The sequence below is a fragment of the Thamnophis elegans genome, chromosome 6, assembly GCF_009769535.1.
Source record: "Thamnophis elegans isolate rThaEle1 chromosome 6, rThaEle1.pri, whole genome shotgun sequence".
Classification (NCBI taxonomy): Eukaryota; Metazoa; Chordata; class Lepidosauria; order Squamata; family Colubridae; genus Thamnophis; species Thamnophis elegans.
In genome coordinates this window covers 68,391,606-68,407,450 of record NC_045546.1, presented here as the reverse complement: position 1 = coordinate 68,407,450, position 15,845 = coordinate 68,391,606, and the positions used below count along the sequence as shown (strand labels likewise).

Here is a 15,845-nt window from a genome sequence, read left to right as displayed (position 1 = left end):
TTCTTCTAGCCCTGGATTGCTGTGCTGTTTCAAAGCATCCTCTGAAGCTGCATCTAGTGCCAGATTTGTGGTCCTTCCTTTCTCTCCTTTCTCTCTCTCCCTCCCTCCGTCTCTCTTCTTCTTTCCTTCCTCCCTTCCTGTGAAGAACCCCAGGTGGTCTTTGGTAGGAGGAAGAAAAGCCAGACGTTTTGAAACTGAGAACATGCCCATTGATCATCTGGCATTCTTAGAGCTATTGATTAGCTTAGCCTGAGCCTAAGGCTAGCAGCTAGCAGAGGTCTTCAAACTTGGCAATTTAAAGACTTGTGGACTTCAATTCCCAGAATTCTCCAGCCAGCAGAGCTGAATTCTGGGAGTTGAAGTCCACAAGTCTTAAATTTCCCAAGTTTGAAGACCTCTCTGCTCTATGCACTTGGGGATCCCCAAACAGTGAGGATTTCTTTTGCTCCCAGGGGGCTGCAGGGAGGCTTGCTAGGCCCTCCCCATGCTCTATTTTGGGCCTAGCAGGCCTGCCTGAAGCCTGCTGATAGCCAAAATGGGGCTTGTGGGGATCCTGGAAGAGGTGGGGGAAGGGAAGGTTGCGAGCCCAGTGGGGACAGTGAGTGGGTGTGTGTGTGGAGCAAGCTTCAGGGGTGATAGCGAGACTTACCTGTAGGCAGGAGGAGGAGGCAGCTCAGTTGGGGCGCAGGACAGGCACCACGTGGCAGCTTAGGCAGGGAAGCCATCCAAGGGTAGGCAGGGCATTTGCACTTAGAACAGTCTGCGCATGCGCACAACATTAAAAAGGGGGGAAATTACATTTTTCCAATGAAGATTGTTCTGTGCATGTGCAGAACAGAAAACTTAGATGGCGCCGCAGAGGAGAGAACCGGTACAGTCACGTGTCCACTGGAGTTACTACCTATTTGGCTGAACCGGACAGAATAGGTAGGAACCCACCTCTGTACTGTATGCTATTTAGTACCCATATAGTACATTCCTCTATATTGAACTTTCCATGCAAACTCCCATTAGTCTTAAATGGAATGTACAAATATTAAAAAATAGTTTTTAAAAAATACATTCAATGCACTTTTCAAATTTATAAAAAAGATGAGATATTATATATTATATCTGTAGGGGGGTAAGTAAAAATGAGTAGAAAAAGAATTCATGTGACTATTGGCAATCCCAGATAACTTGTATGAAAATATATTTCTTAATTATTTTATCTTGTGAATGGCATCAATTACATTAAAAAGCTGCCTGCATCCAATGATTTGTTCTGGTAGTTTTCAGATGTACATGACATATATCTGAGACCCATTATATTCATTCCAACATGAATGCTGATAATCAGCCAATGTTACAAATTTCTCTTTCTGCCATGATGCATGCTGGCTACATGGTATGGGAGAAAGTCTATTGGCAGATAGTGGTTGGTTGCTCTGAAATACCAGAGAATACACAAACAATTTTAACAGTAGGTATATTTGTTATTTTTCTTTTATCTTCACTGAAGTTCCATAAAAAATTAGTTCTACTGTCAAAGTAGCCTTATGGGACTGGGGAGACTCCAGTCCACCTCCACCACTGTATAGCAATTAATATACATTGTTAATAACATATTACCCATTAAAGCAAGCAAGTAAGCAAGCTTTAATTTGTGTCATACTTACATGGTATATTTGGAACCATGTGCTATACTATACAAAGGACTTTGCCACAAAATATTAAATGTATGCATAATTTTACTATCAGTCTTCCATGAAGAGTACTCAGTGAAGAAACACAATCTCAGCTTCATTCCTTTGCAGTTACAGTGAGCATTTTCAGCCAAACTAAATAGGGATTAAATTCCCTTTCTGAGACTGAATAAATCACTTTATTAATCTTACTTCAAAAGCATGCAGGGATAGGTGCAGCAACAGCAAACTATCCTTACTTTCTTTCTTGATAGGTCATTGATATTACCATTTCACTAGTAAGAGTTTGTGTTAAAAAAGGGGTAGAGCAGCTGAGCAGAACAGTAAAAGTATTCCAATTCAAAGAAAAAATTCTCCACAATGCTTTCTCAGAACCCTGTCACCACAGTGATTAAATGATCTCTAAGCCATTTTTGTTCCCAGCATAAGATAGGCAATGAGAAAAGAAGATATACAGTGCAAAGGAAAAAGACAAATCTAGCTAAGATATCCAACAATCCTCTCTCCTATACTTGAAGGGATCAGCTCATTCTTTTAACACTAAAGAAGAGAAGGCTTCTGAGAAAAAAATATATCTTGGGAGGCAGATGCCCAATCAAAACATTTAAAAAGTCATAATTAAGGCAGCTTGTTGCATTCCTGCTTTGGCAACATCAATACAGTGAGATACTCGGGCAAATTAGGTTCCAATCTTTAGCCTCTCTTCTGTGCCATATTTTTTCTTCTTGGGAATGTGTTCCCAATCCTGCCTGCAGGGAAGTAGGTAACTACAGCACAAGCCCCAACCTTTGTTCCAAGCATGTTACTAAGTCAGAAAAAACCTTTGCATTTCCGATACTGATACTGAGACAATAAGGCAGAAAGCAAATTTAAGATTCAAGGAATATATTACAAATTTAAAGATCTTGCAAAACAGCCCTAGAATGACAAAGGCTGAAGTGATTAAGTTATTTGCCTCTTCATTCCATGTATATAAGTGTGAAAGAGAAAATTGCAAAGTGACTTAGTATTGTTTCAATTCCTCTGTAAAACAGGTTTCATGCCAAAGGCACTGGTCCTAGGTGTCATCCAGCTCTAGTTTTGACGACTGCTTGCCCCCATAGTAGTTTCATCAAGAGTTTCTTCAGTGACCTCTACATCATCATCCTTTTTAAGTTCTCTGCGTGGTTTTTTTGCACCAAGAGCATCTTCCTTGATCAACTCTGAAGCAAGTAATGATGTCATTGCACAGCCAACATTTTTGTTTCCTGGAATGAGACAGAAACAAACAAAAGCTAAAATATTAAAAAACAAAAAAGTAAGTGTACACTGAAGATAATGCTGTCTAATATACTAGCCATTTTCTCTCAAATACTTTAGTTTATACTTGTTCATAGGTAGCCTGAAGAACTCCACAGGATTGTGGCAGCTATAATGAAAATTCCACTGTAGTGAAACACAGCAGATAATTGTGACCAGGATTGTGGAGTCTTTAGAAAATGGGGACAAAGCAACCCCCCCTCCATTTTCCCTAGAACTGATTTTCCTTTGCAATATTTGAAGTTATGATTATTCATGTAATTTTGATCAGAAAATATGCAAAGAGATCATTAAAATTGTATGATGGTCTCTAAAAAAATGACTTCATGAAGACTTTGTTTCATCAAAATTCTGAAAATTCTGATCAGAGAAGTAGCAGCTCTCTATAGCAGCTACAGACAAAGGAAATGAAGGAGAATAGGATACATGGTGAGTGCTAATGAGACTGAGGAAGAGGAGGGATTAGGACTTGGCTCCCATTGATTCATCTAATAAATCTACATTCACTAATCAATAAAATGGATGAACTGTACTTTCTAAATCAGAACCTTGATTTTTCTAACACATCAGTTCTCCACTTTACAGAAACATGGCTCAATGAGAACATCCTTAAGAGTATAGTAGAACTCTCTAGGTTTCAGATTCAAAGGACGGATCAGGTTACAGAAAGCAGGGAGGGGGGGGGGAGAAAAAAGAGGTAGTGGAATTTGTTTCTCTCTTAATAATCACTGGTGCAAGGATGTCACAGTACTAAAGAAATTTTGCAATATGGACTGAGTCACTATCCATCAATAGTAAACCCTCTTATGCTCCACAAGTGTTTTCCTCATTCTACCTTGACTGGAGTTTATATGCCATCACAGACTTGCACAAGCAGTGCAATGCAGACTCTAGCAGACCAAATACTCTGCACAGAATGGAAATATCCAGATTCCCTACTCATTGTTTTAGGGGATTTTAATAGAGCTAATCTCACTCATGAATTTTCCAGGTCCACTAGCATGTTAGCTGTTTCATTAGAGGCAAGGACATATTGGATCATTGCTACACCATGTTAAAAAATGCATATCACACTTTACCCCATGCAGCCATAGGTCTCTCTGATCATTGTATGATCTACCTCATTCCCACAGGCAGAAATTTAAAATTGCAAAGCCTGCGGTAAGAACAGTGAAGTGTTGGACTGAAGAAACAAGGTGAGGGATACTGGCCTGCTATGATTGCAGAGTGGAGTGGTTTTGTAGCTGCTTCAGCAGAGTTGGATGAATTTACTGATACTAGCTTTTGTGAGGACATGTGTGCCTACAAAGAGCTTGTGTTTATATAAAAAGCCTTGGTTTACAGCTAAATTCAAGCAGCTTTGTCATGCCAAAGAGAAGGCCTACAGGAAAGGAAATAGGATCTTGTACAATCAGGCCAGGGATGTATTAACAAGGGAGCTAATGAACAGTAAGGCTGGCCATGGAATAGAAATCGGCTGAGTGCAGGAACCAGTGCTGTCCATAGCCCTGGTGCACTCCTTGCTTTTGTGTGCCAGCCTTACTGTTTGAAGATTAAACAAAGCATTCAACTGAGCGAGGAAGCACTGCAGGGCCAGGGCCAGCAGCCAGGCCAAACCCTCACACACACACCCCGCTATCCAGGGCAGCCACATCCCTTCACTAATCTTTCCAGCTTCTTTCGCCACCACATGCAAAACAACTAAAGTAGTATGTGGGACTAAAAAAATAATTCAGACCTTCCAACTTCTCACAAAAAAAAAATATCTTGTGAGGTTGGAAGGTCTGAACTATTTTTTTTTACCATAGTCCCATAGACTACTTTAGTTGCTCTGCATGTGGTGATGGAGAACTGGGCCTGTGTGTGCACATGCATGCCGGGATGGTGTGGGCCAGGCTAAAGTGACACTAGCCGGCCCCTTACAGTTTCCAGGATGGCCATACAGGTATCCGATAAAGAAGTGAACAGTTCTCAAAACAAACAGATAATTGGATAATGTGACCAACCAGTCCATGAATGCTGTGAGGAGAGAAAAAAAGGACAATGTCTAGTGCGGAGCAGAAAGTGGAGATTGCATCAAAGACTAGGATAGCCCCTTCAAAAGAAGCACCGGTGGGGACTCTGGAGCACAAATGGTCATGACTTGATCCAAAAGATGAGCGGTGAAAACGAAGCAGCCACCACCACAAGAGGAAGGAGCTGTAACTGGGAGGCTCCTCCTCTAACTGAAGGAACCGTGGTGGGGTAAAGTGGGAAAGGCCGACGAAGTGGAATTCCCTGATTCCACCAGGGGTGGTTGTGACCTGGGGATTGAAATTGAAAGCCAAGAGAGCTGTGGATTGGAGGAACTGGTGGCCTGGAAGTACCTGACGGCATGCTGCAACCCTTCGATGGAACAACTGAGAGAGAGGTTCGTTGGGATGGAAGTGTGCAGAGCAACTTCCATCCCAGAGTCAACTTACCAAGCAACGCTAGCTTTAGGACCTAGAACCAGCCAAGCCCAAAACTCAGTGGGCCTCTCACCATCCTGATCCCAGCCTGTGATGAAGTGACTGGCAACTTGGAGAACTAAGAGTCCCCAAGTGACAACCATCCCTCCCCAGGCAACTTTGAGAAAATTGCCAAGTAGCAATAGCAATAGCAGTTAGACTTATATACCGCTTCATAGGGCTTTCAGCCCTCTCTAAGCGGTTTAGAGTCAGCAAGTACCTAAGGGTGCCACAGGACTGCAGGCACAATCAATTCCACAGGCAGTCGGAGTGTCACCAGGTTACGTCCTGGTCCGGGCCAACTGAAAGCCCCTCCCTTGACAGTGACATTCAACAGGAGGTCAGAGAAATTAGGCTACTTCCTAAACCAAGTGTGGACCTACATGGACTGACTATCCAGATGACATCACATGCACAAATGCCATCACTATGAGCTGGAGGGGGAGACTGTGGACTGGGTGGAGTTCTTCCACAATGAGGGAGCTGCGGAGTTGAAGAATGTTGATGCCTTCGTGGAGGAGCTTTGGGTCAGATTCAAGAACCCCTTTCAGACACATTGGGGTGAAGCAGAGATCTGGATCATCAGGCAGGGAGTCAGACCAGTGGCCAAATAAATCAGAGAATTATGAGGTCTGGTGGGGAAGATGAGCTGGGCCAGAGTGATTACCAGTTCTGAGATGGGCTGAATTGGGAACTGTACCAAAACTGCCTGCCCCAAGGAATCCCAGACGAGCTTCACTCATGGTATCAACTGGTGATTACAGCAGAGCTGGATCTAGTGGAGTTCATGTGGCATGTCGGATTCAAGAACCAACCCAGGAGGAACCAAGAGAGATGCTTGCTGGGATGGAAAACCCCGGGAATCCCCTCCTTGACCTTGAGGGAGAACATATAGTGCCTAGCAAGAGTCTGTTTCTGATGTGGGAGGAAGGGCCATCGGTCCGTGACTTGCTCAGTGCCACAACTGGCAGCAGCCCAGAGAGTCCCAAGCTCTCCAAAGACCAAGGAGATGCCGAAAAAGGCAAAGGAGAAAACACGGGTGGTGCATCAGTTTGTGGAGGTCTCTCCCCAATCCAGCAAAGGGGAGGGAACTCTGACCTCTGTCACGCCCAGTCTTGTCTTCTATGAAAGCAACAGCAAGGGGGAGGATGAACTGATGGTAAGTGGATTCATTGCCCTTTTCACTGCCCAAGTGGAGATCGTGGTGCTCCACTCAGAAGCCCAGGGAGTTTTTACTGCCATGATAGACTCGGATTGCACCCTCTGCTTTCATCAGCTTGCAGATGGGTAGAGAAGTTAGGACTAAGAGTAAGGAAGCTGAGACAGCCTATGAAGTTTGAGCAAGATGATGGCTCAATAATGGGGAGGGGGGGGGCGCCATGTGCCTGATGCCCAGTGTGAGCATGAGAGCACAAAACCACAAAAAGACTATCTGATTCATAGTGTCCCCAAAAATGGTAGAAGAGGTGACACTAGGACTATCGTGGTTGAAAAAATGGAACCCCATGGTGAATTGGGGAAGCAATCAGTGGCACTTAAAAGGTGGTGCTGAAAAAAATTAGAGCTAGTAGAAAAGACGAGTGAGATGGATCAAGCACGAATCAGAGAAGAGAAGGCTGAGCCAGCGAATGCTCTGGCAGACCCTGGATCGGGGAAGCCACACATCCCGAGAGAGTATAGGGACCTGGCAAAAGTGTTCAATGAGGAGTCCGACATGCTCTCTCCCCATTGACCTATGGACTGTGCAATTGAGATGAAACTGCCTAACCCCAAGATGCACGTAATGACCTCCAGGAAAATTTAGGACTTGAGGAACTTTGTGGACAAGAACCTGGTAAAAGGTTTCATTCAGCCCCTGTACTTCTCAACAAAAAGGATCCATAAGAAAAAGATAATATTTTTTGAAGAAATCTGGGACTAACAGACAACTTTTTTTGGATTACAATAACAGAAACTGTGAAATTGTTTGGAGATTAAGAACAAGAAGAAGGGAAAAATAAAAGAGTTTTTTGTGGTATTTTGATTATTGAAAAGACTTTTTAAAAGAGGGAAGTTGGTAGAGGATTGTGGAATTTGTGGTATAATATCTGGGTTAGTATTAATTACCTCATTTAAGTTACTTAAATCCTCTAAGGCTGTCCAAATTGACAATTACTTTAAACTTAAGTAAATTAAAGGGGTGGGGGAATGCATTTGTGTCATCAGCAGCACCAGCATCAGCAGCATCTAGCCCAGTAGGTTAAAGAACATTGGGCACTATGTTGCATCGTCATATTTTCCCAATTCTTCATATCGTTTCATATTAAAATATTATCCTGATAGCTATCACATTGGTAAAATAATAATCCAACCTGTATAGCTCTGCTATTAATACACATTATTGAAATATATTAATAAAAATATTCGTTTACTCTATTTTCCTTTATCCATCATCTCTTACCCTCATCCAAACCTTTAATCTTATTTTCTGTTTCTTCTGGTGGCTCATTGTCTGTATTCTTTGTATTAAATTACTCAATTTTTGGTCTATACGATCAAATATTTTCTCAATGCTTTGAAAAAGCTCCATTCTGTTTAAGTTCTCCTCACTTCCGTCTTGTGTTGCATCTGTGCTTAGTCAATCTCTTTTTTAGCCCACTGTTCAGAGTTCATTAATTCAAAAAGCCAAACTTCCAAGACACAATTTTAAATGTCTCCATTTAAATAGTCAGTCCAAATAATTTAAACACACCAGGAGGTTATCTACGCCTCTTCAAATTACTTTATATGTTCAATTATATTCAATGATGTTCAGTGGCTCTTAACTGAAGTCCTTAGTTAATAATCAAATCTCTAGTGGTCTTAGAGTAGGTCTGCGTTCCATAGATATTTCCAGTCTCTTTGAATAGTTATTTCCAAGCTTGCATATTTCCTTTTTCATCAGCAGATGGTGCTCTCACTTCTGTCTGCTTCAGCCTCTCTGCGATATTGTTGGCAGTTCCAATTTTAATTATTTTAAAATTATAAATCTAATAATTGAGCAATGTTTGTAAAGATACATTTGGAACTGTAATTCCAGCGTTTTAAAATGCTCTCAATATGTCTTTTAGCTTTGAGGAACCAAGTTTCTATTTATTATTTTAAAAACTAATTTTTCCTTTCTTCAATTCTCCAGTATATTTCCTATGTGCTCATTTGCAGCTTGAACAAATAGCTTTAAATATGCTTCCCCCTTGGATTTCTGGGGTCAACTTCCAATAAAAAAAATATTTTCTCACTCAGATCACACTCCATTCACTTTCTCTACTCCAGCACTGTCTTGGGTATTCAGGCTGTCCCCGGCTTCATGACAGCCATTTTGGCTGCTGCTGTTCATCTTCAGATGTGGAGGCTTTCCAAGTCAGGAAGGAGAGATGCAGCTTTCCACTACCTGCCAGGTGGTCCCCCTTTATTTCACCACCCCCTCAGGGTTGCTATGGTCCAAATTTGGACCCTCTAACAGGGAGAGGTTGGAGTTGACCGCAGAGCTTGCGGATCAGGCTTACGAAGGCACCGGAAGTACAACCGGAAGTCATCTACTTTGAAAAGATGGAAGTTAGTGTGTGAGGTATTAAAAGAAGTCCTAGACGCTAAACCTTATGCCAAACTATCAAAATGTGACTTCCATAAAACTAGCCTGGACTATTTGGGTTACCGGTGACAAATGAGCAAGCAGAAATGAACCCTGGGAAAGTGAAGGCCACACTGGAGTGGGAATCCCCCCAAACCAGAAAACAGCTGCAAAGTTTCTTGGGCTTTGCCAACTTCTATAGACAATTTATTTCATCATTTGCCCAAATCATTCTGCCCAACCAATCTTAAGCCCAAGCTCCGTCAGTTGCTGAACTGGATCATGGAATGCCAAGCGGCTTTTGAGAAGCTCAAGCATCTGTCTGTGGCAGAGCCAGTCCTTAAACACCCGAACCCAGATGAACAGTTTGTCATATACGCAAATGCCAGCAATATAGTGATGAGGGCTGTCCTACTTCAAAAGAATACTGCAGCCACTTGCCTACCCATCCTGTAAATTCATGGACACTGAGAGGTGTTGGGCAGTGTGGGAGAAGGAGGCTTAAGTGGTCTGATGGGCACTACTGACCTGGAGGTAGTTCCTAGACGGCAGTAATATCCTATTTGAAGTATGGACAGACTACAAGAATCTAGAGTCCCTGATGATACCAAGGAAGCTTTATCTGAAACAAGTATGATGGGCTCAATATTTTAATCAATTACACACTTAAGTACTTGCCTGGAGGAAAAAACCTTCTGGCAGACACATTCTCTCAGATGCCCCAGTATAAAAGCACCCAGGAGGAAATTTAACTCTATCATCCCTGCCAAGCAGCTGGCAGTCAAAACCTCTGACAGGTGGCAGCCACTGAGCACTCCTCAGGTGCCTGACAAGGGGTTGGCCAATGAACTGAGAGAAGCCCTACAGAAGGATGAGTGGTTCCAAGCCCATTGGCATGAGATGACAATGAGGAAGACCTAGGTTGGAAGGGAGACAAACTACATCTTGGCCAGTCTGAGAACCCAGATCTTACACCAAAGCCATGCTAAATCAGCTGGCCACTTTGGCTTTGTAAAGACTCTCCACCTGGTCAGGAGACAGTTCAGGTGGCCCAAAATGAAGAAGGACACAGAGAACTATATGATGAGTTGCCCAGTTTGTGCATCTATGAACTAAATGCAAAGAAAGACCCCTGGGCTGCTGCAGCAGGGGGCTGATCCTAGCCAACCATGGGAAGAGATCACTATGAATTTTATTGTGGAATTGCTGGAGAGCAAGGGAAGCATGGTGATTTGGACTGTAGTCAACTTGTTTTCAAAAAAGCCTACTTCATCGCATGCCCCAAGCTTCCACCAGCCCAGAAGCTAGCCAAACTGTTCATACAATGCATCTACCAACTACATGGATTTCCAAAATGCATCATTTCAGACCGGGAGGAGGGGTACAGTTCACTGCAACATTCTGGTGTGAGTTTTTAAAGTTGATAGGTTCCTCCCAGAGGCTTAGTTCAGAGTCCCATTTGAGTACTAACGGAGTGGTGGAACCGACCAATGCAATAGTCAAACAATAGTTAAGTTGCTATGTGAACTATCAGCAAATGAACTAGGTGGGACTTTTACCATTTGCAGAGATAGCCTATAATAACTCAGTTCATAGCAGCACTGGCCTTACTCCATTCAAACTGGCTACAGGAATGGAGTTTGTGCCCATGCCAGAATTCCTAAGGGAGTCTCCCTCCTCAGTAATGCTAACAGACTGGATGAAAACCATAAGAAATGCTTGAGGAAAGGTGCAGAAAGCTTTAGTGAAGGTGGGAGAGTTGCAAAAGAAGCAGATTGGAAGAGGACCCCCCAGAGGGAGTTTAAGATCAGGGACAAAGTATATTTATCCATGAAATATTTGAAATTAAGGCAACCCTGTAAAAAACTGGGTCCTAAATATATAGGTCTTTTCCCGATTGTGTGCATCATCAACCCGGTCACAGTAGAATTAAAATTGCCTAAAATACAAGGTAAAGTCCACCCAGTGTTCCACTGCAGCTTGTTGAAGCCGATTAAAGGGTCTAACTTAAGACCAGTTGGAAGGGAACCACCACATTTTAGTGAGGGGGAGATACACTATGAAATTAATAAATTCTAGATTTGAGGTACTATTAGGGGAAATTGCACAAGATTCCAAGTAACACAGTCAGGTCAGCTTCAGGGTTGACAGAAAGGGTACCTGATGTCAAAAGCAGAACGAGTGAAAGAACAGGACATTAACACTGATAGGTTAGTGAGAAGATTCCATACTAAGCACCCACGAAAACCAGGGGAGTGAAGGCTCAAGGAACATGAATAATGATATTAATCTATGTTTGCTATCTTTCCAGGTCTCCTCTTTTTCCCAGGGGGTTGGCATGTCAAGGTTGAACTGCTTTTGAAATGTTTAGGTCTCATCGCTCTTCAACTTGCCAAAGAAATGGGGGGAGGGAAGGGTGAAAGAATGCAGACACTCCAGAGACAGACCATGAGAGCCAATATCTCACCAAGGACACTGATGCAGGTATCCGACACAGAAGTGAATTGTTCTCAAAACAAACGGACAATTTATAATTGGACAATGTGACCAACCTGTGCATTGCACAGTAAAAACCAGAGTTGGTTTTGATTCTTCAGTGCCAAAATGGTGTTTTGCTTTTGGGATTTAAATGTTCTTAAATGTATTTTTCTTGTGTTCGCTAGTCAGATTGTTGACACATGGGCTTCCTTAATTTTGCCCGCTATTTTGATCCAATGATTGATACTGAATTTTATGGATAAACAATATTTGACTAATTGATCCAATAACTATATTCTACATTATATTATATATTATATGTATGAACTACATGGTAGAGACATCAAAACTTTGTTATCTTCAAAAGGCAAGTATAATTTTTTTCTATTCAATTGTGTCTTCCATACCGCAAAACCTAGAGTTACTTTGCAATTGTGCCAAGAAAAATTATTATTTCACACTTGCTTTGAAGACATTTAAGCAAAACCATACCTTGGCGTGCTCCTCTTTTTCTACGGAAGGCTGCACCTGACTGTAAGGCTTCTAGTAGGCTGTCCATAACTCCTGTCTCATCTCCTTCTGCAAGAACACAAAATAAGAGATTTCTTGTTAATTTTCATTGGCGCCTCCATCTAAGAAGTAGCGTTATAGACTCAAAATCATGGGCATTTTGGAATGTGTACTATAGAAAAGAGAATAAAATTGTCATTAAAATATTTCTTGATAAAAACAAAGAAGAGCTGGTCATGTGTAAAAATATACTATGTGAAGACAACACTACACAAAAGTGCTTCTCAAGATATCTTCCTTTGTCTTAAATTGGGAGAAACCTTTTATAAAATGAGATTGTACAATTGAGCATTTAAAGATGATTTTTAAAAAAATTCTTCCTGGAAGTTTCTGAAGCATTTTTCCTTCAATCAACGTAGCTGTTTTATAAACACATAATTGCCAATTTGGATATAAAACAAAGAGAAATTCCTTATAACATTTTACCTCTTCCTTTATATGTCACAGACTTTCTGCTTTAATAGTAGAACCATGATATTACTCTGATGCCTTGAAATCATTAGTACCCTGAGGGGTTTAGAGCTATGCATTTTCCACTGATCTACTTTTCACTCTATACAACAGTCAGAGTATTAAGCAGACTGGCTGAAACAGGCCAGTTAATGTTGTTTCCTTAGCAACAAGCATATTTCTCGTCTCAGAAACAAGGAAGAGGAAGAGCACCTACATTGCTCCTGTGATGAACACTACGTTTTGCCAATGCTGCCTTCTGTTTGACAAGAAGCTGAGACTCTTTGGAGACAACCATACCATACTACCAAGTATTTACTTGAACACAGGCATAAGAAAAAGAACAAATGGATTTAAATCAAAAGTTGGCATCTCTTTCAACAGGAGCAAGAAAGCCAGCACTGTCCTAGAAGGCAGAGAAGTAAATGTGATAAGAACTATTGGTATGTGTTTTTAAAAATTTTGAAAATAAAATTATACAAGCTCTTTAACACAGACTCTACAAGTATATGTTTAAAGGAAAAGTCCCTGATGACTACAATATTTTCTATTCCATTTGAATGTTTGCCTCCCCCAACTCTCATCAACCTGGTACTGAATGTGTTAATTGCAACTTCATGAGGAGCTTGCAAAATCTGGTTTCCATAGCAACAGCTCCTGACAAAACATAAACCTATAAAATCACATTAGAACATCTGTTCCAGTTTTAGGTAGACTGAATCCATTGTTTGTACTGCCACCTGCTGGCCTTCATTAATGCCTTCAAGAACAGAAAACAAAAATGCAGAGAAATTGCCACAGAACCCTCTGTTTTTCCAATTTCATCAGAAAGTCTATGGCATGGTTAGTAAAAAGAGACAGGCCTCAATTACAGATGGTTCCAACACTGATTATGAAGTACAGTTTTACAGCACTGGAATTAAAAGGCATATACAATGCAGCTGCTCATTTCCCATTATTTAAGCAAAGGGGGAAGTGTATGTAGGGTAGATATTTTGAAAGCTAGGTTTAGCCTTAGATTTACGTGTGTGCATACACACACTTAGTATTTTTGCTGATGCAGCCTCATGTGGAACATCACATAAATGATGTAATTGTACAAGGAATGATGGATCAAACTTCTAGTTTGTAATTTCAATTAGTCTTTTTAATAAAAGTGATAAGGTGACAAGTTGTCAATGTATTTGTGTACATTCACATCCCCCAATCTTATCTCAAGTTGACATTGCCTTTAGAAATATATTGTTCAGGGAATACAGCTTAGGCATCTCCTGAAAGAAATGGATACAAAGGAGTTTGGAGCCATCTGGCAATCAAAAAGAGCCACATGATGATGGAAAAAAAACAAGTGACAGAGGCAGCTAAATAGGCATTCCATCTGCTTGCTGACACATTTGAGGAAAAGTCAGTTATCAAAGGCAAAATTTAAATATTCCCATATTTTTCATTCTTGCTCTTCCAGTTTGATTATCTAATCTGCATTATGAAAAGCAAAGAGTAGTAGTGCTAAGAAATGTGCAGATTTTCAGACAGGAATGTTTTCTGATAAAAGAGACATTAAAGAATGAATTTGGTCCTTATAGAAAATAAGAGTAAACAAACCCACAGAAAATTGTTATTATAACACAGGGAAAGGATTTTAAAGCTCTATCCCTAAAGGTAAAAGAAGGGAGGAGCAGAAGCAGAGGAAGATCTCTTCCCCAGAGAAATAAAGATGCCACTACAAGCAGTGAGAAATAATTATTCTAGAATGTGAATGGTTCCATGAAACTTATGGAGTCTCTCTTTCACTCTGTCAAGTGCAGATACTTTGCAGAAATATTCAACATTGCAATGTTTCACCACAGTAACTCAAGACAAGGTTGTGGGGGAAGGGGAAAAGAATGTGAAGAAAACCAAATGGAATGTCATTTAGCACAACTTCAAGCAACTCAAAAGGAGACAGAACTGGCAGGAAATTGAGGGAGTCAGGAAATAAAGAGGGATGGTAATTGAGTCAGTGTGTTCCAAGAAAGGGATAGCCAGATTTTTTGTTGCAGTAAAAAAAACAACCATATGTTGGTCTTGTTTTTTGTTTTTTTCTGTTTTTAAAGGTAAAGATGCTTAATAAAAACTATTTTTTAAAACAACAACCACCAATAATATATGGCATCTGAAACACTAATATCTAGTAGAAACACTAGTGTCCTCACAAGCTTTTTGTGCTTCTAGGCTACTTCATCAGATGCTTGATGAAAGATCTTGAGAGGGATTGCCTATGTATGCAGAATTAATTATTAGGGCAGAGGAGGAGACAAGTAGGGGGAAGGAGAGAAAAGGCAGGATTGTTTCAAAAGATGGGAGTACAAGGAAAAAGCAGCTTTAGATGTTAATAATGAGTAACAGTAAAAAGAGAACACACTTTTCTTTCCACTTGTCAGATTTTTGCAGCAAAATTGGCAGATTTTTATCAACCCAAAGTCCATTAAATCTAAATAAGGAAATGTATTCGGCAGCAAAAAGATTATCATTTTGTACAAAAACTAACATAAAATAGAATACAGCTAGTCCTTGAGTTACTAATATAATGGAGCCTGCCCATTCCATTTACAACCCGAGGATTTGTGGGAGTGAATCTCGTACCTTGAAAGTGATCACTCTCTCCTTTCGCTCATGCATTCAATAATCAAATGCAGTTCATTAAATGCACATGTGGTATCTCAGAATGGGGAAGGGCATGGAGGGGCCTAGTGATGTGGAACAGGCACCTGCATCTGACCACGCAAGGTCTCCCGAACCCATGAAATACCTCATGCTCCCCACAATTGCTTCTCCCCACTCCAATCTGCTGCGCCAGATTACTTTCCTTGTGAAGATCTGTCTCCTCTCCAGCGTTTCTGTTTCTTTGCCTGCTCCAGGTGAGAGCAGATATAACAGGACAAGTGTGTCCTGCTTGGATTCTCTGATCACCGACCCAGCCTGCCACTTCTGGAGTGGCGGGCAGTCTCAGTGAGTCTCCTGCAAAGGCTTCCAGACTCCATGTGGAAAAATGTTTGCATGAAATGAGGCTTTGGAGCAGTGAACTCGCATTGCTCCAAGCCCCTCATTAGTGTGCAACCACTTTTCCCACGGAGACCGGAACCTTCTGAGTGCCCTGATCCCACGGGACATCAGGCATCCATTAGCTGAAAAAGCAGATGGGTGCCCGAACTCGCGCAAGACCATGCATTCCAGAAGTTTCCAATGTTTGGCTGAGTGAAAAGTGTTTGAATTGCCCGAGGGTGTGTGTTGAGCAAAAATTCCATT

General features: G+C 41.3%; 1 protein-coding gene across 1 annotated transcript in view; it reads right to left on the bottom strand.

Annotated features, from left to right (window-relative positions):
- Positions 1-1,712: 1,712 nt before the first annotated feature.
- Positions 1,713-15,845, bottom strand: part of DIAPH1 (diaphanous related formin 1) — a 132,146-nt gene continuing 118,013 nt past the window's right edge. Inside the window, exons 26-27 of the mRNA XM_032219904.1 lie at positions 12,033-12,119; positions 1,713-2,932 (exon numbers count right to left, since the gene is read on the bottom strand). Of these exons, the coding sequence (XP_032075795.1) occupies positions 2,760-2,932; positions 12,033-12,119 (260 nt within the window). The 3' untranslated portion in view covers positions 1,713-2,759. The remainder of the gene's footprint in view (positions 2,933-12,032; positions 12,120-15,845) is intronic.